Source organism: Nomascus leucogenys, chromosome 21 (assembly GCF_006542625.1).
Source record: "Nomascus leucogenys isolate Asia chromosome 21, Asia_NLE_v1, whole genome shotgun sequence".
NCBI classification, from domain to species: Eukaryota; Metazoa; Chordata; class Mammalia; order Primates; family Hylobatidae; genus Nomascus; species Nomascus leucogenys.
Window position 1 is genome coordinate 43392457 of NC_044401.1, and position 26656 is coordinate 43419112.

The 26656-nt window shown below is 38.0% G+C and overlaps 1 protein-coding gene across 1 annotated transcript in view; it reads left to right on the forward strand.

The window, feature by feature from the left end:
• The window catches only part of SLC49A4 (solute carrier family 49 member 4), an 83289-nt gene that overhangs the window by 10994 nt on the left and 45639 nt on the right, over nucleotides 1–26656 (forward strand). The window contains exons 2-3 of the mRNA XM_030801768.1: nucleotides 1041–1134; nucleotides 20978–21243. Coding sequence (XP_030657628.1) covers nucleotides 1041–1134; nucleotides 20978–21243 — 360 coding nt within the window. The remainder of the gene's footprint in view (nucleotides 1–1040; nucleotides 1135–20977; nucleotides 21244–26656) is intronic.

A 26656-nucleotide genomic window follows, 5' to 3' on the forward strand; every position in this document is an offset into this window, starting at 1 on the left:
ATTTTGCCCTCTGTGTGACCAACCACTGACACACATTTTCAAAGTAATTGTTGTGTTTGCAATACAGGGGCAAGAAACTATCTGATCCACATTGTCTTCTAAAGTCCTAAGCCATGATTTTTTTAACATTATTAAGCATTATTCTATAATGAAAACCATCGGATAAATCAAGAAAAAAATAAAGACTGTGATTATATTAATAATCAGAGAGTTCTAAAGGACCGCTTCCTATGACCCTTTAACAACCTTAGCTTGTTCTGATTATAAAATATGTAGTTCCCTAGTTGTCAGTTTTGAGAAAAGTTAAGGCAATAATCTATCACCTTAAAATACTTTTTAGGGACAGTTAAGAGTTTTTTTTTTTATTAGCAGCTTACATTTGAAAATTCAAATTTTTCTATTAGAGATATAAAACTAAAATATCTAGTCTTTTAAAATTATTTGCCATATTTTTAAGTATCATATCTGAACGGAACATTTTAGACATTCCTTTTGAAAAATTAGAGCTAATAGAACTTCTTCCTCTGTCTTTGATATGAACATTCCTATTTTCCATTAAAGTTAGAATCATCTCATTTTCTTTTTTCTTTTCTTTGGAGACAGAGTCTCACTCTGTTGCCCAGGCTGGAGTGAAGTGGTGTGATCTCAGCTCACTGTAGCCTCTGCCTCCCAGGTTCGAGCAATTCTCATGCCTCAGCTTCCCGAGTAGCTGGGATTACAGGTGTAATCCACCACACACGGCTAATTTTTTTATTTTTAGTAGAGACAGTTTTACCATGTTGCCCAGGCCGGCCTCAAACTCCTGAGCTCAGGTGATCTGCCCACCTCGGCCTCTCAAAGTGCAAGGATTACACGTGTGAGCCACCATGTCCAGCCCATCATTTCATTTTCAGCATGTAGGGTTTGTTGGGTTTTTTTCCATTTTTAAAGTTATACAGAAAAGCCATAATATCAGTGTGATTGACTAAAAATAATCTTTATTTTTAACATTGGACTTAGGAGAAAATCAAGATAATTTCAATGTTTTTGTTTCATTTTAGGTCTCCGGATAACTGTGCTCCTGACATCCTTCCTTATGGTTTTGGGAACTGGTCTAAGATGCATACCTATATCAGACTTAATGCTTAAAAGAAGGTAAATCCTGTAAATAACATTTCTCCCACATTTTTCATTTTATTATGTGTATAAATTTTAAAGAAGATCGGTAAAGGGTCATATTTATAGAAGCATTTATTTTTTTACTCTATATGATGATTAATTTAATTGACATCAGTTGTCATATGGAAGACACTATACTAGTTGTTGTGGAAATAAAAAGAGCAAGTTAATCTTCATATTATCCAGGAACAATAATAATCATGAGAAAATAATAGTATAACATACCATTTGTAAGTATAATAATATAACATACTATATATAATAGTGTAGTTAATGCTACAGAAGAAATACAAAATTGCCTCAAGAGACTAGGAGAAGTTTTGGCTGTGGGAATCAAAAAGAAGAGTTCATAAAGGTGATGGTAATTAAACTTGGCATTGAATGATGAGTAGAATGTTGGTAACTATAGTCAGGGAAAGGGTATTCTAGGATGGGGGAATAGCAAGAGTGAAGCCATGGAGGCAGGTAAGCATAGGCCTTTTCTGGGGTGGATAGGTAGACTTATTTGTATATAGCAGCCTTTCTGCAACTAGGACCATGGATTTATTTTTAGGGAGTGTAAGGTATATGAGGGTTTTAAATTTTGTTTTTATATTGGTTATGATACTGTATTATTTTACCAGTAATAATCTGCAATAAAAAGGTATTTTTGTTGACCAGGATGTTAATTTCTTAAATTAGTGTTTCCCAGACTGGGGTCCTTGAATGTGACCTTGAGAGTCGTTTGGAAATTTTTTCCCTTTCAGAAGGACCCATGAATTATTCAAGTTCGAGAGATACTGGTCTACAGATTAAGGTGTAAGAATGGGATATAAAGAGATGAGGTTAGAAGGTGATATTTTGATTCTGAAGGGTCTTGATGCCATCCTATATTATTAACAGTATACTTTCCTCACTGGATAGTGGAAAGCCCCTTAGGCTCTTAATCAGAGGAGCGCTAGTATCAGACCTATGTTATATTCACTATGGATTGAGATATGTAGGCTTGATTATAAGGGGTAGAGATTGCTGGCAGAAGACCTGGAAAGATACAGTGGGACCCCAAGCTGGAGTCATTCTTTTGTTGGTTCATTTATTAGGTCATTCATTCATTCAACAGAATTCACTGAGCTTCTACTATGTGCCAACCTCTTTTGTGGGCGTTGGGAATATGACAGAAGACAAAGCAGATAAAAATTACTATGTAATGTAGTAAATTACATAGTACATTTACATAGTAATTTACTATATAATGTACATTACATTACATACTATGTTTGTGATGTAGTTTCATTCCACTCAGGGAAACCAGCAATAAACTAGATAAATAAGTAAAATACATAGTATGTGCTATGGAGGGTAAAACAAAATAGGAAAGAAGGATATGAAAAGGCAAGGAAAGGATGGTGAGATTTCAGAAAGAAAAACCTAACTGGGAAGATAACCTTTTGGGATAAAAACCTGACAGAAGTAATGGATGATGCAGTATCTAGGAATCAAGCATTATATGCAGAGAGAACTGCAAGAGTTCAGGGCAGAAGAGGGACAGGGGATGCCTGGCAGGGAGGCTGGTGTGGCATGAGAAGAGCAGGTAGCAAATGAGGTCAGAGCAGTTATAGAGTGGTAGTGGGAGTGTGGGACCAGATTCTTTAAGACCACGTCAGCTCCTCAGCTTTTTCTGAGCTAGGAAACCACTGGGGGTTTTGAGCTGAGAGTGCCATGGTGCTCAGCTGCTCCTTTGAGAATGGACTGAAGCTTGAGGTCATGGGCATAAGTAAAAGAAGTTGGGAAATGAGTGCAATAAACCAGGTGAGAGATGGTGGTGGCTTGGAACATAGTGGTGGCAGTGGGAGTGGTGAGAAGTGGTCAAATTCTGATCATCTTGAATATTCAAAATGTAATTATATTCTGATTATATTCTGGTCCATTTGCTGACGGACCAGATGTGGGAAGTAAGAGAAAGGAGTCCAGAATGATTCCATGCTGTGGGAAGTTGGGGGAATGGAAAGGATGGCACAGACCTGAGGGGAAGTGTGAGAAAAAGAGATGGGAGGTGATATGCTGGAAGTTTCACTCAAGGGACTCTGAAATTGTTGATTCCATTAACAGATGGGGAACATAGAAGTGGGGGAGAGTGGCTTTCAGGGACAAGATGTTGACTTTCTTTTGGAACAGAATTTTTCAGTTTCAAAATAAATGTTCAGTTTTGAATTTCAGAATGTGTTCTCTTTCTAGAAAATTTAGGGTACAAGGGTTCATATTTGAAAAGGGAGGTAAGACAATCATCTAAGTTCCTATGGAAAGCTAGTCATAATTTTCCATCCTTCTGAGTTAGATTTTAACACGTCTCATTATTGTATTTGAGATGCTCTTAATTTTTCAAACACCCAGAGGTGTATTTTTTCAAGCATCCACAGATTTTAAGTACAGATTTTCATGTAAGCTTAAATTCAACACTGCCTTCTTTTAAAATGCCTATTAAGGCCAGGTGCAGTGGCCCACACCTGTAATCCCAGCACTTTGGGAGGCTGAGGCAGGTGGATCTCTTGTGCCCAGAGTTTGAGGCCAGCCTGGGCAACATAGCGAGACCCCGTCTAAAAAAAAAATACCTATTAATATTTTTGCTAGTTTTTCTTCTGTTTTGGGCCATCCATACTATTACTTGCCTCCAGTCTCATATCCCTTTATATCCTTTCCATATACAAAATTCTGGGAATAATAGAGTTGACTCTCCATCTTGTTGGAGAAGGTGGTATGAAAAAGAAACAATTCATAAATAAACGTAAACAAATGTAGAACAGGTAAGAAGTAGAAATAAAAAGTTCATAAATTGAATCTTTCATAAAAAGAGTGTATAAATTAAATTTTCAATCTTATGCATTCATCTATAAAGAATATAGGAGTATTAACCCCTTGAAATAAGACTTCATTTTGTAGTCTTTAAGCATACCTTTTAAGCAGTATTATTAACAATGCATGATGCAGCTGTTAAAATGAAAATGCTATAATTGGAACATGTATTTTCAACAAATCAGGTGTATAGCCATCACTTTTAAGCTTCAGTCTCCATCCGATGTTCCAGGGAAGGCCAGTGTTGAAACAAGCATTTACAAGTCTGTGTTTTTGTGGCCTTGTTTCACTCGGAGCTTTTTGAGCTTTTGACCCAGCCATTTGGAATGGCTCCCCTGTACCCTTGACTTCCTGTATCTTAGCTCCCTTAAGTATCAAGACATGAGAATAGCAGCATTCTGACAAGCTCTTCCTAACGGTGTTCTACTTATATATAGTATCAGTATTTATTTTATTTGCATAGTACTGATGAAAATTCAGGAAAAAATTATTTTGCCACGTTTCTCTTATAACATCTTAGATAAATAAGGAACTTGGCATAACAAATTATAAAGCATTTTTTCTTCTATGATCTGGAACAAAATAATACCCCCCAAAATTGTAAAAGCCATCACTCTATTGCAATGAGCGCTATTACTCTATAGTGTGAAATATTATTATATTGCTTTCCCTGTAAACAACTTAAGGACTTCTGGAGGGTGAACTTATAGTAAGTTATATCTACTCTTAATCATAGGTGTATCCAGTGATTCCCGTAACACATGCCATGTATATTTTTAAATTTTATTTTACGTTCCAGGATGCATGTGCAGGCTGTGCAGGTTTATTACATAGGTAAACATGTGCAACAGATGCCACATTATCTTTCAATTCAGTGTAATTTTCATTAATATTAACAATACTTAACGTTTACCAACATGTATTAAATAGTTTGGTTCTAGTAAACATAGATTTTCTAGAAATATACTCCATTGTGAAATACTTTGCAGCTGGCAGGATTATGTTTAAAATGACCCTAACAGAAAAAGGTGAATTGTTTAGTGAATGATTTTGTGACAGCTGCTTAGCTATCTGAATAAATAGGAAGAAGAACCTAGATCCCTCCCTTACCACATAAGTAAATCCCAGCTGGATCAAAGACTTACATGTAAATAATGAATCATAAAAGTATTAGAACATGACTGTTTTACAGAATCTGAGGGTGGAGAGGGCCTTCCAATTAAGACACAAGTCCCAGAAGCCATAAAAGAAAGCCTTGATATATTTGACTATGTAAAAATTTAGATTATCTTTATGATTGAATATACTATAAAACAAAGTCAAAAGACAAGTTAACTGGGAAATATTTGCAACAATAAGACAAATGAGTAATTCCTTAGTTCTTTGAAATCAATAAGAAAAATAGCAACTCAATAGGAAAATAGGTAATGTATATGAGCAAGCAATTACAGAAGTTGAAATATAAATGGCATGAACTCAAGAGAAGTTCAAGAGAATTCTTTCTTGAGAACTCGAGAGAACTCAGGAGAATATTCAACTTTTGTCGTAATTAAATAAATGAAAATTAAAATAGCAGACAGATGTCTATTTACTGGCAAAGATGAAAAAAATTGATAATGTGCTATGCCTGAGATGTGGGGAAAAACAGGCACTGCTGATGTGTGAGCAGTTTGGGGCATCATCCTATTTGGAGGGCACTTTGGCAGTATTTACCAGATTCAAATATACATGTCCTTTGACCTACACCTATATTTGCACTTATAGAAAATTAGCCCACATAGAAAGCTCTATCAGTTTGCAAGAATTACCATGTTTGTGCAGCTTTGCTTGTAATAGCAGAAGGCTGGATGTAACCCAAATGCCTTCAGCAGAGAACTGATTATGATGCAGTATATCATGGAATCATATTGCACTGTGAAAAGGAAGTAAAAGTCCTATAAGTGCTAATATGAAAATATCTCCAAAATATATTGTTGAGTTAAAAGGCAAACTTTAGAATATTATGTTTAGTATATTCTTAGAAAAAAATGGGAAGGGTATCATTTGTTTTTTCTGGGAAGAGCATCTGAGGAATAGAAGTCTGAGGTGGAAAGGACATTTACTTTTTATTTTGTACTACTTTTGGGAATATTTTTACCATGTGCATATATTACCTTTTTTTTTTTTTTTTTGGAGACACTCTGTTGCCCAGGCTGGAGTGTGGTGGTGTGATCATAGCTTATTGCAGCCTCAAACTCCTAGGCTCAAGGGATCCTCCTGCCTCAGCCTCCCATGTAGCTGGGACTACAGGCATGTGCCATCACACCTGGCTAGTTTTTAAATTTTTTGTGGAGACAGAGTCCCACTATTTTGCCTGAGTTAGTCTCAAATTCTGAGCTCAAGTGATCCTCCCACCTCAGCCTCGCAAAGTGCTGGGATTACAGGTGTGAGCCACTGCATCCAGCCTGTATTACCTTTTTAACTGAAAGCACTAGCTAAGTAAAACTAAAATCACCACCTCAGAGCCTTAATAATAAGAAAAGTAAAGAGAAGGAAGGGTTATATATAAATTTGCCCAGCATAGAAATGTAAATCTTTTGATGTAAAAATGAGCAATTGGTAGATTTAAGAAGTAAGACTCTTCTCAGTAAAATACAGAAGATTCAGATTCCCCTATATCAGTGTCTTCTAAAATATAATTCACAGACTACCTGCTTATTAAAATACAGATCCCTGGGCCCCAAGCCAGTCCCACTTAGTTAGGCTCTTGAGTGAACCCTGAGAATGAGCAGTTTTAACAAGCTCTTTTAGTTAGTCTTATACTCAATTAAATTTGAGAACTACTTTCCTATTCCCTAGTCTTACACTCATTTAAATTTGAGAACATCTTCACTTTAAATAGTAATCGATTAAACAAATAGCTTTATGCTTGTCCATCCTACAATATAATCACACAATACATTTAATATCTTATTTTAAAGCAGATTAAGGATTAGTCTTTATTTAATAAATATATTCGCCTTAATTTGACTCTTAAAACTCAAGGCAACTCAAGGCAAGTAAAACTCATGACTATTTCTGCATAGTGGTCAGATGGACTTCAGATAAGAAAGATTTGTAAGAAAGGATAACCAGTCATGATAAGCATTTAAGAGGGAAAAAAAGGGAGTCAAAAGGTGTGTAAAGGCAGGGCATGATGGCTCATGCCTGTAATCCCAGTACTTTGGGAGGTCAAGGCAGACAGATCACCTGAGGTCAGGAGTTTAAGACCAGCCTGGCCAACATAATGAAACCCAGTCTCTACTAAAAATACAAAAATTAGCCGGGTGTGGAGGTGCTTGCCTGTAATCCCAGCTACTCAGGAGGCTGAGGCAGGAGAATCTGGGAGGTGGAGGTTGCAATGAGCTGAGATTGCACCACTGCACTCTAGCCTGGGCGATAGAGCGAGACTCTGTCTCAAAAAAAAAAGGGGGGGTGTGTAAAATTGTCTTTAGAGTTTTGGAAAATTCTTTTTTTAACCTTTTTGTTGTTTTTGAAATATGTTATTTCTGAGACATTTTTTCCAAGGGCCAAATGTCATTTATGAATTTTTTATTGACTTCTTTCTTGTTCAGTGCATCATACAGAGAAGTATATAAAACATACATGTGTATCATCAGACTGATACCCATGTAGCCGTCACTCAGCCCAGACTCCAGAAGTCTCCTGCATGCCCCTTCCTACTCATAATCCTCTCCCTCCCTCCTGTATATCATCACAATCATGAATGGATAGAATTTTCAAAGTAGACTGAGTTGAAAGTTATTAAGGATATATTCAAAATCTATTGCAAATGTTTATTCTTTTCTTTGAAATAAGGATCTTAGATTTGTTTTCCCCTTAATAACCAAAGGGACAAATAATTAAAACTTTATCTGCAACAAAATGATTAGAGGAACAAAATATGCTAGAGGCAGATGTTGATAACAATTTAACATATAATTAAAAAAATCAGTAGGATTATTTGAAAAATCGTATTTTATTAAATAGAAGTGTATGTATTTTTGCAAATTCATTACATATTAGTTTTAAAAAATGAATCCTTACTTTGCACCATGCATTAAAACATATTCCTGATGGATTGGAGAGCTGTGTATTTAAAATGAGACAGGATAAGGGAAAATGAATCTTAAAGACATTGCTTTATTTCCCAAGCATAAAAACAATGAAAGTGGTGGCTCATACCTATAATCACAGAAGTTTAGGAGGCCAAGGCAGGTGGATCACTTGAGGCCAGGAGTTCAAGACCAGCATGGCCAACATGGTGAAACCTCGTCTCTACTAAAAATACAAAAATTACCCAGGCATGGCGCATTCCTATAATCCCAGCTACTCGGGAGGCTGAGGCATGAGAATCACTTGAACCTGGGAGGCGGAGGTTACAGTGAGCCTAGATTGCACCACTGCACTCCAGCCTGGGCCACAGAGCAAGACCCTGTCTGAAAAACGAAAACAAACACAAATCACAAAGGGAAAGATTTGTGATTTGGGTTTTCAGGTTAGAGTTAGGCTAACATTTTGACAACATTTTCCAGCTTTATGCTTCAAAACAGATTATAAAATTAAAATGCAAACTGGGAGAAATAAGTATTGCAAATATAATAGATAACTTATAAGTAACATGAGCATTTTTGAAAATTGAATAGAAAAATGGACATAGTAGACATGGCTAACAATTGTTGATTCTCAGATTTCATCGTTTAAATTTATAATTCAACAGTCAACATTTATTGACAGCATATGTATATGTTAGTATCAGTAAAGTACAGACTGAGCTGTGTAACAAAGAAACCAAAAATATTGAGGCTCAATAAGGTAGAAGTTCATTTTTCTCTCAAGGAACAATCTAAAACAAGCTTGTCCAATCTGTGGCATGCATGCGGCCCGGGATGGCTTCGAATGTGGCCCAAAACAAATTTGTAAACTTTCTTAAAACATGAGATTTTTTTGGATGACTTTTTTTTTTTCTTTTAGCTCATCAGCTGTCATTCGTGTTAGTATATTTTATGTGTGGCCCAAGACAGTTGTTTTTCTTCCAGTGTGGCCCAGGGAATCCAAAAGATTGGACACCCCTGGTCTAAACGATAGTGGGCTATTCAGGGGAAGTAGGCAGCTTTGTTCTGAAAGGTCCTCCAGGACCTAAGCCCCTTCTGTGTTGTTGCTCCAGCATCTCCTAGGGTGATATTATTGTCTGTATCATGCTGTCATTCTAGCCCACAGGAGGGGAAGTGGGATATCCAAGGCAGGTGACTGCATCTTCTTTTTTTTTTTTTTTTTTTTTTTTGAGACGGAGTCTTACTCTGTCACCCAGGCTGGAGTGCAGTGGCATGATCTTGGCTCACTACAACCTCCACTTCCCAGGTTCAAGCAATTCTCCTGCCTCAGCCTCCTGAGTAACTAGGATTACAGGCACCTGCCACCATGCCTGGCTAATTTTTGTGTTTTTAGTAGAGATGGGGTTATTTATGTTGGCCAGGCTTGTCTTGAACTCCTGGCCTCGAGTAATCTGCCCGCCTCGGCCTCTCAAAGTGCTGGGATTGCAGATGTGGGCCCCCACGCCTGGCCTGTTTGTGTCATTTCTAGCCATATCTCATTGGTTGCAGACTTAAAACTTGGCCTCATGGATCTGGAAGAGAGGTTGGAAAAGTAGCTCAGCAGCAATGTATGAAGTTAAACTCAAGGATGCCATGCCAAAACAAAGAAAGGGAGAATAAATAGGTGGAGACAGGAGTCTCTGCTGTCAGATGCCTCCATGTGTCCATGCGCTCCCCTCTTCCCATGCAGAGAACATATTCATCCTTCCTCAATGGAGAAAACTCAAAGTCCTGTCCAATTAGCGCATCCAACTCAAAATCCAGAATCTCTGGGCTCTGTCAGATCTTTGTGGCTTTCTGAGAGTAATTTCTTTGATTATTGTTTGTGGCTTTTGGCTTTGTCCTCTGGAAGGCTCTTTTTTTGTTCATTATTCCAAGTGACCACGCCTGAAGTGGTTGTTGGATGTTTCACTTTCTGCTTGATGCTGATTTGGGAACCTGAAGATTACTTTAGGGATGAAGCAGTCTTAAACCTTGGTAGAAGTGTTTTGTAATATCTTGGCAATACGCTTCCCTCAAATGCTTAATAGTCTTTTGGTCTATTTACATCAGGTAAGTTCCATGGAAATGTAGCCATGCCAAAATATTTCTCCTTCTGCTTATGGTTCTTATACCTGTTGAATCTCCTCTTTCCTTTACCAGCTTGGGTACCCATCCCAGATTTTCTCAATTTAGTGGTAGCCACCTTGATGCCATCTGAAAAACGTAGGCCTAGGAAGGAAAATATCACCCTTAACCTAATTTTTGCTGCTAGACTGGCTCTGAAGCACATTTTATTTCCTGCCATTTGGATTCAGAAGCAACCTGAGACTTCAAATTTCTGGATTCTCATTAAATTTATATTGCAGGCCTCAGGCAGAGAAACTCCCTTAGCAGAGCTCTTATCCCTTCCATCTCTGCTTACAAACCAGCTACTTCTTTATATCTCTCTTGTGCCATCCTAAACTCAGTAAAGGGCAAGAAACACAGAGTAATGTTCTGATTTTTTTTCCAGCAAATCCCAGGTCATCACAAGCAGTGGTATTGCCGCGGCCACAGGTCGCCTGCCTTTTCTGCCTACAGCCTGACCACTAAGTCAGTGCCAATACGTTGTGCCTTTGTGAATGCAGCACCCCAATTCTTGAGCTAATTTCTCAATTAGAGGACAATTTAAGTTGCTATAATGAGGAGATCTCAAAATAGCATGGTTCAAACAAGACACTATTTCTTTCTTATTATTAGTCCAGAGTAAGCAGGTGGGCCAGAGCAGGTAGCAGTTCTGATCTACGAGGTTGTCTAGGGACCTGAGTTCCCTCTATCTTGTAACCTTCTCCCCAGGGAGATGACCTTGACAGTATAGTCAACAGCCAGTTCATCAGCACAGTGGTCACATTGTACCCACATGAAGAAGCAGAGTAGGGAGAACAGTTCTGTCTTCATGGAGGTGACCTTGAGGTCCTCCTGCTCTAATCTCATTGGCCTGAACTTAGTAATAACAAGGCCCCAGCTATCTGTCAGGGCCGCTTTTACTCCTGCAAAAACTTAAGGTCCTCTGTAACTAAAAGGAAAACAGAATGACCCTGGGGTCTCTACCACAGGCAAATTGGCTACCTATTTGGGAGGAAAAGACCATTTTGTATCCTCATGTCATATGATGTATCAAAATAAATTCAAATAAACGAAATGGTTAGATATTTAGCTGAGAAACAAAATATGGGGGTATTTATCTGATCTCCACATGGGAAAGATATTTTTTCCAAGCATGAAAATAAAGGAAAATCATAAAGAGAGAGGTTGATAGATTTGAGGAAGAAGTAGAGAAATGTTTTCTTGCCTTTTCCAGCAACTGCAGTTGCTGCCTTTGAAAACAGAGGAAGGGGGCGCTGAGCCAACGAATGCCGGCAGCCACTACAAGCTGGAAAATCAGGGAAACAGACTCTCTTCTAAAGCCTCTTGAAAGGGACCCAGCCCTGCCAACACCTTGATTTTAGCCCTAGAGTCCCATGTTGGACTTCTGATTTATGGAACTGTAAGATGACGCATTTGTATTATTTTAACCACTAAGTTTGTGGTAATTTGTTATAACAGGACTAGGAAACTAATCACCAAGTTTTGCATGTGTGTGTGTGTGAGAGAGAGAGAGAGTGTGTGTGTATGTGTGTGTATTTTTATTTATTATTGTTTTCTTTGTTTTTTTGTTTGAGACAGGGTCTCATTCTGTCGCCCAGGCAATTGTGGCTCACTGCAGTCTCGATCTCCTGGGCTCAAGCAATCCTCCTACCTGAGCTTCACAAGTACCTGAAGCTATAGGCATGTGCCACCACACCCAGCTAATTTTTTTTTTTTTGGTAGAGACAGGGTTTCACGATGTTGCCCAGGCTGGTCTCAAACTCTGGGCTCAAATGATCCACCTGCCCTGGCCTCCCAAAGTGCTAGGATTACAGGTATGCACCACCTTACCCAGTGTGCGTGTGTCTTTAAATAGTGATGCTCTATGCTGATGAAGCAGACACTGTCAGCTACTACTGATGGGAATGTAAAGTACTGCTAACCCTCCTGAAAAACAGTTTGCGAGTATATTTCCTAAGATCTAGAGTGTTCACACATTTTAACTTACTGAACCTAAATAAATAATTTTGAAAGTAGCTAATATTCACATGCAAAGATTGTCACACCAGCATTATTAATATTAGCAAATAAGTTGTTGGAAACAACTGTCCAACTTTAGGAAAATGGTTAAATGAGACTTTATATATCTGTATAATACAATATCACAAAACCGTTAACAATTATTGTAAAGAATGATGAAATGAGAAAATCCTTGATAGACTATAAAATGACTTAGTGCATAAGCTGTATATTCAGTATAGTATCTGTGGTTACCTATGTATGATTAAGTATTGATTAAGTATTGATCGAGAGAGTGAGAGATGCATTAGGGAAAAAACTGAAAGAAGGAAAGACTGGAAAATCAAAATATTAGTAGTGGTTGTCTGAATTGGGGTATTCCATTTATAGATGATTTTTTTCTTCTTTATGCATTTCTTTTCAAAATTTTCTACTATGAATATGTATTAATATGTACTTTTAAACAAAAAGACAAAATAAAAGTTATGTGACAAGAAACAAGGAATGAAACAAAATGAGGGGAGGTAGACATCTCTCAGACCAGGACTAAGGCCATTTTTCCCCTGTGCATTGCTGAGAGATTATTGTATATGACCTTAATAAAAATCTTGTGAGAGAAACTGGGCTTGTTGGCTCACACTTGTAATCCCAGCACTTTGGAAGGCTGAGATGGGTGGATTGCTTGAGGCCAGGAGTTCAAGAGCAGCCTGGCTAACATGGTGAAACCCCATCTCTACTAAAAATATAAAAATTAGCCAGGCATGGTGGGGTGTGCCTGTAGTCCCAGCTACTCAGGAGGTGAGGCAGGAGAATAGTTTGAACCCAGGAGACAGAGGTTGCAGTGAGCTGAAATCACACCACTGCACTCCAGCCTGGGCAACAGAGTGAGTGAGATTCCATCCCAAAAAAAAAAAAAAAAAAAACAACTTGTGAGAGGCCAAACTCTGTGGCTTATGCCTATAATCCTAGCACTTTAGGAGGCCGAGGCAGGAGGATCACTTGAGGCCAGGAGGACTAGCCTGGGTAACATAGCAAGACCCTGTCTCTACAAAAAATTTAAAAATTAGGTGTGGTAGTGTGTGCCTGTAGTCCCAGCTACTTGAGAGGCTGAAGTGGGAGGGTCACTTGAGCCCAGAGGTCGAGGCTGCAGTGAGCTGCCTTCGCGCCACTGCGGTCCAGCCTGGGAGACAGAGCACGACCCTGCCTCAAAAAAAAAAAAAAAAAAAAAAATCCTGTGAGACAGAAAGTATCTTTGGAGAAATTGAAACAGAAAGAGAATGTGATTTACTAAAGATTAAATGGTTAATAAATTTAGCTAAGACTAGAAGCTAAGCCCTGTGATAGCTAATCTAATATTATTTTCACTGTATTTTTTTATGTATTTTCTATAGCTGGTACTTGATAAGTTATTAAAATCTTCTTTAGGGCCAAGACTGTAATGCTCATCTTCATATTCCCTTTAGTGCCTAGCTGCAGGTGCCTTGACCATAGCAGCTACTCAATAGATATTTTTAATTGAATCATTGTTGACCAAAATTAATAAAGGATACAAAAATAAAATAGATTTTTATGAAAGAAAACTGAGGCTGTGATACCAAAGTTTTTGAAAGGCTCATTACTTTTCCACCACCACCTCTATTTCTCTTTTCCTGTCTTCCTTTTTCCTGTAGTTAATTCATAACATCTCTAACCCTTTTTGTTGCCCACCTTTTCTTGGGCTAAATAAAGGAAAACTATTTCCGGCACTTTTGCCATTTTCAACATCAAAAAAAATCCTGTAAACACATGACTTTTTTTAAAAGGTTTTTTTTTTTTTTAAAGAATATGAGCTAAGAGTTTAGTTTGATATGGCATAATTAGGAATTGGGAGAAAGTTTCTGAACTATTGACATATTGAGTTTTGGAGGTAAGTATTTTTATGTATTCTAAATTACTTCATATTAAAAATATATAGAATTCAAATTCTGTATACTAGAATAGCACTGAGGAAGTATCTGCCAGATTTCTAAAAAGCCAACTCGAATGTTAGCATCAATGTTAGTCATAATAAACTAGAGGTTTATAAAGTAGGTTTATGAACAGAATAAAAATATTCTGTACTGTGTGCCTTTGGATTTAAGGAACATTGGATTTTCTTAACAATCAGTAATTTTTTTATTATTAACAGAGAACCTACAGAATGGGATCATGTGAGAGAGTAGAGATTTGTGGACTGATGAAATTAGCTATAATTTTGATTTCTAGTTCTGGCCAAGCCATTAGCTAGTTGTATGACTGGAGCTCCCTCCAATACTTTTTAAAGAAAGGAAAGTTATAAAATTATAAATGTGATTTTACATGTGTGATTAACTTTCTGGAAGGGGTTGGGTTATCTAGGTGAGGTCTGAAGTCACTTCCAGCTCTAAAGATTTTAATTCTAAAACATCATATTATTTAAGTAGAAATAATTTAGGAGTCATAGGTATTTCTTCCAGGATATCAGAAAGCAAAAGGTTAGGACACCAGAGTATTAAATGCAAGCTAAAATGTCAAGTACATTAGAAGATGTGAACTGTAGATCTTCAATTTGAACTTCAGCTATTGGCATTTGTCTGAAAAGCTATAGTCAATTGAATGATATAGAAAGAAATGCAGCTGTGCACCAGCGCGATCCCACGTGCCCCTGCAGGCATTGTCCTCTGTGGGCAGGGGCACTAATTGAGGGCAGTGGGACTCTGCAGCGCACCTGGGGCTGAGCCTGGCTGGGTCCTCTCCTATTCCTGCCACAGGCTAGCAGTCTCAGCAGTGCTGATGCTAGTGGGCAGCACCAGGTCTCGCTCCCTCGTGTCTACCATCCCTGCTCTGCCAGTGCAGGAGAAGTTCCCCTCTGATATGGTTTGGCTGTGTCCCCACCCAAATCTCATCTTTAACTGTAGTTCCCATAATCCCCACGTGTTGTGAGAGAGACCTGGTGGGAGGTAATTGAATCGGGGGTGGTTACCCCCATGCTGCTGTTCTTGTGATAGTGCGTCTCGTGAGATCTGATGGTTTTATAAAGGGCAGTTCCCCTGCGCACACTGTCTTGCCTGCCACCAAGTAAGGCATGCCTTTACTCCTCCTTCACTTTCCACCATGATTCTGAGGCCTCCCAGCCATGTGAAACTGTGAGTCCATTAAACTTCTTTTTCTTTATAAGTTACTCAGTCTCAGGTATGTCTTTATTAGCAGCAGAGAATGGACTAATACACCCTCTCTCATCCACTTTTCCATCTGGCTTGTGGGGACGGTATGAGCCAGGCTCCAGAAGTAGACAGAGGCTAGGTAAGGAGGAAAAAAAGGGAAAAGGAGAAAGACTTCAGAGAGGAGGGAAGAAAAGGGAGTTGGGGGCCATGGGTTGGGAGGTGGATGGAGAAACAGGAGAGGGTTAAGGAGTCAGTATGAGGAGACTGGGCTAAAGGAGGAGGCACACATCTGCTTCCTGACAGATCTCTCATAGCTTGACCTGCAGAGGTGCAAGAGAAATGCAGTCCATTAATTGTGAGGATGCACCTGCTTTCATCAGGTGTGGAGTTTCAGGTAAGGAAGCAAGAGTCAGACCCCTTGAATTAACTAGTCCATTACTGGACAACTGCCTTTCTGCTCCAGAGCTTATTGCCCAGAAGACAAAACTGCCTCCTCACACTCCTAACTTCTGCCCACCCTTCCCAAGTCCACTGTGCTTGAGACAGTTATGTCACGTTGGCCTTGCTTTTAAAACACCCTAAAACATCTTTTTTTTAAGCTTTATTTTGAGAATATTTGTTAGTCATCTTGTTTTTTGTATTACTGAATTTAAACTTGTTAAAATTTATCAACAGAACTGATCTGATGTATGCATTTGGATAACTTTGTGAAGTTTTGGAAACGCGGTTTAGTTGCATATTTCAGTGACTGCGCATCCCTGTACTGGGCCCAGTCTGTGAGTTCCCGAGAGCATCCACACTGCCTTAGCGCTATGGGAGTGAGGCCCGTGGGGACTGCCGCCATGATCCTGACCTACAAGGACCTTAACTTTTACCTAGCAAAACAAAACTGAGGCATGTAATGATGACAAATAATTAATATTAAACCGTGTGGTTGACTTCACTGTACTAAAGATTGTGAATCCCCCTCTTTCATTTTTCTTTGTCGTTTTTAATAGTCAGCCCAGATCAGTAGGTATTAGTTTCTGAAAGCCAGCTTCTTTCATAAGTGCTTAGAAAGCATTAGGATAATCGTGAGTTGCATTTTATCTTTTAATGTGTGAAAGTGGAGAGACTTTTTAGTTCAGACTGTTCATTTAAGCTGGATGTTTTTTCTTTTCAGTTCACTTCGCTAAGCTTATATACCTAATTTTTATTCCTGCATCTGTTTCTTCTAGAAATAGCCTAAATCTAGATTTCGATTTCCTCATGAGTCTGACTTCCATGCTGAACACTCTACTGAAACTGCTTCTACTCAGACCACAAATGATCTCTTCTTTGCTGAATCTGGTGGTTACATTTCAGTTATTATAAATGATCTTTCTGTTTGATGTGATGTTGTTGACCACTCGCTCTTATGTTCTTGGAACTCGTCTCTCCTTAGTTGCCGTGATACCAGTCTTTCCTCTTTTACTTTTTTTCTGCCTTATAATGGCTCCTTCTCAATCATCTTGCTCAACTCCCATTCCTCTATTTTTAAAATGTTGTTATTCTCCAGTGTTTCTTCCCCAACCCAATCCACCTACAACTTATATTTCTCAGCTCAGACTGCTTTTCTTAGCTTCTGGCCTATATTAGCCACATATTGGATGTTTGTACAGAGTTATGGGTGCCCTCCAGTATCCACCCCCTCTCCTGGCCATATATATTGTATTACCTTAACGGTTCTCCAGACCATCCGTCCTCCACCTCCCCACTGTGTTGCCAGTACCACTTTAAACCATGCCATTGAGTCCCTGTCCTGGATTCCATGCCTGAGGGTGTCCCATTCTGGCTTTCTTTCAGCCTTGCCCTTCCATGTGGGGTGAGGATTTCATAGGGCCAAGGGGATGTGCACACCCTGCCCTCTACCCTCTAGTCTTATGCACTAGCTACACAAGACCCCAGAAACAGGCCTTACAACAAGCCTCTTTCCCAGGCCTGCTCTTCCAAGAGTGTGTGTACTTCCTAGGCCTAAGGGATAGCTGTGTACTTCCCTGCTGTGTACTTCCTAGGCCTAAGGGATAGCTAAGGGGCAGCTGTTTGGAGGGGATAGTTGGAGCTTAGATGGAGTTGGACCTTCAGCTCCACATGCATATATGCAAAGCCCTGATATATAGGCCAGGGCCAGAGGTCAGAAGAGAAGAAGGACATGCAGAGACCTCCATCTGTACTCTTGTCATAGGCAGCATAAGCATAGGGCCAGGCCTGACTATTGCCTTCTTTTTCTTTATATTCCTGCTACAGTGCTGGTATCACTGTACTTTTAGGGATTCTTAAGGGCAAGGGCCTTAGCTTTTTAATTTTACATTCTCATTTGCCTATCACAGTGCCTACCCAACACATGGTGACTACTCAATATATGGTTGTTGAATTAAGTAATAGATGCATAGTTACCATTTTATAATTATTTTATTTCCTTTATTATCATTTTAAAGAGGTTATGGTAATGTTCATATGATTTTATGATGTCCTAGGGTCAATATTTTTGCAGAAAAAATATATCTCTAATTTGCATTCCTATTAAATGGAAAAATTAGACTTAATGTATAAAGCAGAATTTTATTTTTAAATATCTTTTTACAAATTTATTTCATGAAATGATGTTTCTTAATGGTAGGTGGTAGAAAATAGTGTCAGGCAAACATGAAAATCTTGATATTACAGATTACTGTAACATCACAGTCCCCAGGACAACAGTGCTTATGACCAGTTATAACACATTAGAAGCTGCTGAACCCTGAGGGACGCTAGGATATAAGTGTCAGAAGGAGCAGGACTAAGTTCTGGAAAACTACAAAGTGCTGGGAGGTGGGACTGGGTTTCCCTGCCAGGTTTCTCATGAATTCAGAGGATAACTAGTTCTACTGAGCTTGTTTATGAAGAGTGTGTGTATGATGACTTTTAATGCAAAAGCATGTAATTATCTAAAATTGGAGTAACTTTACAACACCACATAAGCTTATTTTAATTCCTGAGGTGGTTTTTAACTATAACTTATATGCCCTAGATTGGCCTCCCAAGTTCAAGGACCTTTAAACCAAGAACCCATCTGAAGTGTCCCTGGTGCTATTCCTTCTTTGGATACTACTTTAATACGTACTGTATTGTAGTGAGAAATGTTCTGGTCTAAGAGTCAAGTAAACTGGATTTGGATGGCCCTTAAATTATCTGAAACTCACACATTCTCTGACTTTTCGGTCAGACTCTGCTGCTTGGGTAATAGTCTATTTGTGATTCCACTGAGAGGTAACAAAGAGTTAAGCCATGGCAATTATTTGAGTTTTATACCTTAACTGTGAAGAGCTTCTCTTCTCTTCTCTTCTCTTCTCTTCTTTCTTTCTCTTTCTTTCTTTCTTTCTTTCTTTCTTTATTTCCTTCTTTCCTTCTTTCTTTCTTTCTTTCTCTTTCTTTCTTTCTCTTTCTTTTCTTTCTTTCTTTTCCTTCCCTCCCTCCCTCTCTTTTTTCCTTCCTTCCTTCCTTCCCTCCCTCCCTCCCTCCCTCACTCCCTTTCTTCTTTTCCTTTCCTTTCTTTTTTTTCCTTCTTTTTTTTTTTGAGACAAAATCTCGCTCTGTCGCCCAGGCTGTAGTGCAGTGGCACAATCTCTGCTCACTGCAACCTCTGCCTCCCAAGCTCAAGCGATTCTCGTGCCTCAGCCTTCTGAGTAGCTGGGATTACAGGCATACGTCACCATGCCCAGCTAATTTTTGTATTTTTAGAGGAGGTGGGGTTTTGTCATGTTGGCCAGGCTGGTCTTGAACTCCTGGCCTCAAGTGATCCACCCACCTCGGCCTCCCAAAGTGCTGGGGTTACAAGCATGAGCCACTGTGCCCAGCCAGGAGTCCTGCTTTCTTATCAGTCTTTTTGTTTTTGATTTATTTCTTCCATGTTCTCCTTCTACCCTTAACATTTTTAGACATAGTAAAGTGTACTCATTCCAAGCCTTCTAGTTGACATGAGTCTAATACCTCATTAAAAGTATCAAATATCAAAGCAGTTACTTTATGAGTCATCACACACTGTCTCATTGTTGTGCCATCACATGCAATGATTAAAACCATTTAATGACGTTATTGCTGGAACATTTCTGTAATAAAATTGCTGTGGGACAGCTTTGGTTCCACTGGCTTTTGGAGGAAGTAAACAGTTTAAATCGTTTCTGTCATCTGGAAAATAATTCCCCTTACATAGAGAGATTTAAATGTCTTGAGTTTTTTAAATTTAGTAATATCAATGACACTTGGAGCTATGTTGCCTTCATATAATTTTTCCAACATTACGAAGCTATGGGCAGCCCTAATTCACATATTTCACTTCCCACTCACTTCTGTTTCTACATTAGGGCCCTTCCTCTCCCCATGTGCCTGTTTATTTTTCTCTTCTGCATTCAGCAAACTTTTTTTTCTAATTGGCTTAAGATGGCAGTTTAAAAAAAAAAAGAGGATTTGAGACGCACATAGTGCTTAGAAAGCAAAACAAGCAGAAGAAAAAATGAGTTCATATCATGAAAATGTCACATGTACTGTCCCTTCCCTTTCCTCTACCTCCAGGGCAAGAGAGGTTGACACGTCTCCCTTTCTTATCTATGCTTTCTTTGGACTTCTGGCCTCTTTTCTACTTCAAGGCAGCTCTTAAATGTGAACGTGTATATTGGGGGTGGGGGAGTAATGGGAGAAAAGAGTTCCTTGTTGACAAGGAACAGGAGTGCTAAGTAGAATATTGGGAAAAGGTCAGCAAGAGAACAAATGGAATGGAAAAAAGAAACTGCTTTTCATTAATCCTTACAATTAAAGTCAGAATTAGAGTATGAGGACTGGAAGGGACTTAGTGGTCCTGTCATTACAGTACCCTAACCTAACAGATGCTCCGTAAATGCATATTCAACTTAAACTGATCTCATTTCACGAGGGAAGAAATGGAACCCCACAAAGTTAGGTATTGTTCAGGGCTAGCTCTGAGCTCAGCTGGAACCCAGGTCCTCCGGTTCCTCAACTACCTTTTCTATTAGAAGATATTTTAATGAGTCTTTCATTTTTTGTATTTCCACCATTTGGCAAAGAGTGGGTATGAAATGTTGAGCTCAACTATAAGGCTGGTGGCATTTAGTACGTCTGTTAATGAGTGGCAGTCTAGTAGAAGGAGTATGGATTTTGGAATCAGACCTGGATCTAAACTTCATCTCTGCCTGTCAGCACTTGGGCAAGTTTCTTAATCTTTCCAAACCTAGGATTTTTCATCTCAGTAAATGGGGATCATAATAGCTTCCACTTAGTGTTGTTATAACAACTAAATGAAGCAAGGTTCTAAATACTTACAAGAAGTACTTACTTTGATGTGTGGCACAAATCATAGGTCACAGTAAATATTTGTGAAATGAATAAATGGTAACTATTACTATGTTTGATCTCCCTCATAGGGAGTCAACATACCTTTTTTAGAAGGTAAATCAACATGTCTTTTAGGCATGTCATATTCTTTACAGATACGTATACTTATTGCCATAGTTAAAAACTGCTGTTTGGCTCATTTCTTTTTGTCTTAGAAAATGCCTGTTTCAAATACCTCACAGCCTTTTAATTTTTAAATTCCAGATTAATTCATGGAGGACAGATGTTAAATGGATTGGCAGGTCCAACTGTAATGAATGCAGCACCATTTCTCTCCACGACGTGGTTTTCTGCAGATGAAAGGGCCACAGCCACAGCTATTGCATCAATGCTCAGTTATCTTGGGGGAGCATGTGCATTTTTAGTTGGACCACTTGTTGTTCCAGCTCCCAATGGGACATCACCTCTTCTTGCTGCAGAGAGCAGCAGGGCGCATATTAAAGATCGCATAGAGGCTGTGTTATATGCAGGTAATTTAAAGTTTATTTTCTTCTTGTTATACTTTGTCTTTTATCTCAATCATCTTCACTCTACTTTTTGTATAACAGATACCTTCATATGAAATACTTGAGAGGACTAATATGTAAATTTACATACACTGTGCATTCCTTGTCATATGATATAGAGATGCTTAATTAAAACTTAACACCCTTCCTAGGAAGTTAAATTTTAAATTTATTATTGCCACATGGAGGGGTATTTCTTAATTTTAGTCTTTTCATCTATTTACAGTTAAGCACTGTATAAAACATTTTCTATGTCCTCTCTAGATATCTTGTCAGGATATAAAACGTCGTGACTGACAATAACCATTTGTTAAACATCTATCTGTTGGTATATGTTAAGCCCATTTTCTCCCTTGTAGTTTCTCCATTATTAGCCATGTTCTGTAACCTTATTTACCTTGATCATCTACAGTTTATCCTCATTTCCTACTCTCTGTATGTTTAGTCTGTTATCAGGGATACTGACCTTTCTAAAATATTCTTTGAATTATTTTATTTCTAGAGTCAAGCCCTGGTCCACTCTTATAGCATAGCCTCCTACAGATTTTCGTAGATATAGCCCCTCTCTCCATATGCCTGTTTATTATTTCCTCTACATTCAGAAAACTTTTTGTAGGTGTTTACTATATGCCAAGCACTGTGCTGAGCACTAGGAATTGGTAAGGTCAACGATGAGACAATTATAATACAAATCAAGATATACAGAGGTTGGGAGACCTAACTTGCCTGGGTTTATAGGGAAGTTGAGGGGGCAGGAAAGGCTTCAACAAGAATATAATAATTAAAGTTAAGAATTTTGTAGGAGTTCACCAAGTGTTTGAGTGGTTAGTGTATTCCATACAGAGGGAACAGTAACTGCAAAGGCAGGGAAGGTATGAGAGAGCTCAGTATGTCTAGGGAACTGCAAGTAATTGAGTATGGCTGGAGTGGTGTAAATGTGTTTGGGTATGGGTAACAACTGGCAGAAAATGAGACTGGAATGATAAGGGACCCAATTATAATGAACCTTGTTTTAACCTTTTTGTTCACTTATCAATTTCACAAACATGTTTTGAACGCCCGTGTATCTGTCACTATGCGAGTCACTGAGATAGGCATGGTTCCTGGTGTAACAGAACTTAGTGTCCTGAATGATACAGACAGGTAAACAATTGTAAAATAGAGCAATGAGTATTGTAAACCAAAGGCCTACAGTTGCTCTGAGAGCTCGGAGAAGGAGCACCTAACCCAGATTTTGGAGGTAAAGTAGAGCTTCCTGGAGATGCAGCTTCTAAATCAGAGCCTGAGGAATGAGAGAACGATGGTTAAATACAGTAGGCAGGAAGATTACACTATAGAGAGGAAACTTGAAGGAGAAGCGCAGTGAACGGAGACACCCTGGTATGTTCAAGCCCAGAGTGGCTTAAATCTAGTGAGAGTACTAGTAGGTGAAGCTAGAGAGGAAAGCAAGCCCCACGCAAACCTTCTAAGCAGGGCTGAAGGGTTTAAGGTTCACCACATTGTAGGCAAAGGCCACACTCTGAAGAACTGTACATCAGAGAATTATTTGATGACATTTACATTTCAAAATATGGTTTAGAAGGATTAAAACTGAAAGCAAGGGTAGCAGCAGTATATAAAGCATTTCACCTCCTTTACACAACTTATTCCTTTTAAAGAAAAAATAAAAATGTAAAAATGAGTAAATAAAACTGAACGCATGTGAAACATAAGTTTTAAACTTTATTTATTGAAAACCTAAGCAATGATTATATTTTTTACATGATGTTAAGCACTGTCAAGCATGTATCAATGCAGTACATGCAGCTAATGGTTCCCATGCAGTCAAGCAGAAGCCCCTGCTCAAAGCTTCCCAATTACTTCTTCATTGCTTTCATGTTTGCCAATCTGCCTTTCTGAAAGACTGTCCCATGACTTCATTCTATTCAAAATACTGTACTAGAATTGTCATTTTAAAAATTTAAAGATTCTTAAATTATTCCCGACAAAAGTAACATAAGAAAAGTAAACTACAGATCCAGATCTCAGATGAGTATAAACACAAAAGTCCTGAACAAAATACTAGCAAACTGATTCCAGCAACATATATCATAAAACGGATGATATACCATGACTAAATGGGATTTATTCCAGCAATGCAAGGTTGGTTTAACATTCAAAACTCAATTTATGTAATGTATCATATCAGCAGATAAAAGGGAAAAAACATGATCATCTTAAAAGATGAAGAAAAAGCATTTGACAAATCCAACACCCTTTCAATGAACTGGAAACAATCAATGAATTAGGAATAGACAGGAACTCTCTCAACCTAATAAAAAGCATCTATTAGAAACCCACATGCCTGTAATCCCAGCACTTTGGGAGGCCGACAAGGGAGGATCACTTGAGGCCAGAAGTCTGAGACCAGCCTGGCCAACATAGCAAAACCCCGTCTCTACTAAAAGTACAAAAAAAATAGCCGGACATGGTGGCACATGCCTGTAATCCCAGTTACTCAGGAGGCTGAGACACAAGAATCGTTTGAGCCTGGGAGGCAGAGGTTGTAATGTGAGCCAAGATCACACCACCGCACTCCAGCCTGGGTGACAAACAAACAAAAAACCTGCAGGTAACATCACATTTCACTTCTAGGGTTATGAACAAGACAAGGATGTCCATTTTTCCATGCCTTTTTAAAACTGTGCTGGAGGTTCTAGGCAGTATCACTGAACAAGAAAAGCAAAAGATATCCAGATTGTAAAGGAAGTAGTAAAGAATATCTCTGTTGAAAATGATGTGATCTTGAATATAGAAAATTCTCTGGAGTTCACTAAAAACTATTAGATCAAAAAACAGAGCTTAGCAAAGTTTTATGGTACAAGATTAATATGTAAAAATCAATTGTCTATATATTGGCAATGAACAATCTTAACATGCAATTCAATTTGCAATAGCATCAAAAAGAATAAAAGGTTTAGGAATAAACTTAACAAATGAAGTGCAGAACTTATAATCTGAAGACTACCACTGTTGAAAGAAATTAAGGAAGACCTAAATAAATGGAAAGACATTCCATGTTCATGTTGGGAGGTTTAATATTGTGAAGATATCCCCAAATTTATCTGCAAATGTAGTGCAATCCCTTTTAAAATCCCAGCTGCCTTTGTTGCAGAAATCGACAAGGCGATCCTGAAATTTACATGGAAATGCAAAGGACCAGCAATATCCAAAACAATCTTGAAAAGGAACAAAATTGGAGAACTCACACTTCTCAACTACAAAACTTATTACAAAGCTATAAGATAGCATAGTACTGGCATAAGGATAGGCATATAAATCAGTAGAATAGAAATGAGATTCTAAAAAAGTGATACTGCCTAGAAATGCCATTACATTTATGGTCAATTGATTTTTCAGAAGGGTCCCAAGATGATAAGGGAAAAAGTCTTTTCAGTAAATGGTACGGGAATAACTGAATATCCAAATTCAAAAGAATGAATTTGAACCCCCTTGTTAACTCAAACCTAAATGTGAGAGCTAAAACTATAAAACTCTTGGAAGAAAACTAACGAGTAAATCTTTATGACCTTGGATTAGGTGAAGCCTTTTTTATAAAAGACACCAAAAGCACCAGTGACAAAGGAAAAAAGATAAATTAGACTTCATCACAATTTGAAACTTTTGTGTTTCAAAGAACGTAGAGAGTGAAAAAGACAGTCCACAGAATGGGAGAAAATGATTGCAAATCATATATCTTATAAGGGACTTATATCCAGATTATATAAAGCATTCTTAGAACTCAACAACAGAAAGACAACGCCATTAAGAAGTGGGTAAAGGACTCAAACACCTTTCTCCCAAGAAAATACACAAATGTTCATCAAACACATGAAAAGATACTCAATGTCGTTAGTCATTAGGGAAATGCAAATCAAAACCATGATAAGTTACACTTCACACCCAGTAGGATTGCTAGAATCAATAAAATGGAAAATAATAAAGTACTGGCAAGAAAGTGGAGAAATTAGAACCCTCATACATTCCCATATGTGGGAATGTAAAATGGTGTAGCCGCTTTGGAAACAGTTTCACAGTTCCTCAAAATGTTAAACAAAGATTACCATACAATCCAGAAATTCCATTTCTAGATATATAGCCAAGTGAAATGAAAACATACACCCATGTAAAAATGTATACATGAGCATTATTTATAATAGTGAAAAAGTGGAAACAACCCAGATGTCTATCTACTGGTAAGTGGATGAACAAAATGTGGTATATCTGTACAATGGAATATTATTTGACAATAAAAAATACTAAAGTACTGATACATACTCCAACGTGAATGACCCTTGAGAACATTATGCAAAGTGAAAGAAGCCAGTCATAAAAGACCACATATTATATGATTCCATTTATAGGAAATGTCCATAATACTCAAATCTATAGGGACTAAAAATAGATCAGAGGTTGCCTAGGACTGGGAGATTGAGAGTAATGGGTACAAAGTTTCTTTTTGGGATGTTGAAAAAATTCTAAAATTGATTGTGGTTATGATTGTACAATTCTGCTAGTAAATGAAAAACCACTAGATTGTGCACTTTAAATGTGTGCATTGTATGTCATGTGAATTATATCTCAGTGAAGTTGTTTGCAAAAATGCCAATAGATGGTCAAAGAATATGAATAAGGCAATCATGGAAGACATACAAGTGGCCAATATGCATATTTTAGGTGCTCATTCAGTATTACTAATAATTAAAATAACTCTAAATTAGAACAGTTCATTAACTTCTTGTTGCTCCTCAGATTGACAAAGAATGAACAGATTGAGAACACCAAAAAAAAAAAAAAAAGAAGAAAAGGAATCTGTTAACAATCTTCTGTTTAAAAAAATAGGAATCTTTAAATTTCTAACTGAATTAAACAGAATTATCTGTGGTTAATTGTCTTTTAGGAATGTTGTCCTTTTTTCTAAGAATATATATATCCGTAGAATTAAAATTATCCAACTGAAAAGACCTCTAGAAATCACTAAATTCAATCCCTTTATTGGCCTAGAAAGATTAAGGGATTTGTTCAAATTACAAGCTAATTAATGGCAGACAGGTCTATATTCCAAGTTTCTTGACTTTTCTACTAGTGCTGTGCTTTTCTACAAAATTGGACATGGTTATCAAAAGCTGGAACTTCCAAGTGCCAGAATTATAGAGGGAAAGATTGGGATGCTAGAACCTTCCCTTCTATAATGGGGACAAATTAAGATTGTTTGGGTATTCATTTTACTTCTGATTGTTTAATACTCTCCATTAGCTAGTCTTGTGTTTAAATTCTATTCTCTGTCCCTTGGTCTCTTATTTTTGGATGCTTTCTTGTTCAAATTTCCCATACAGTC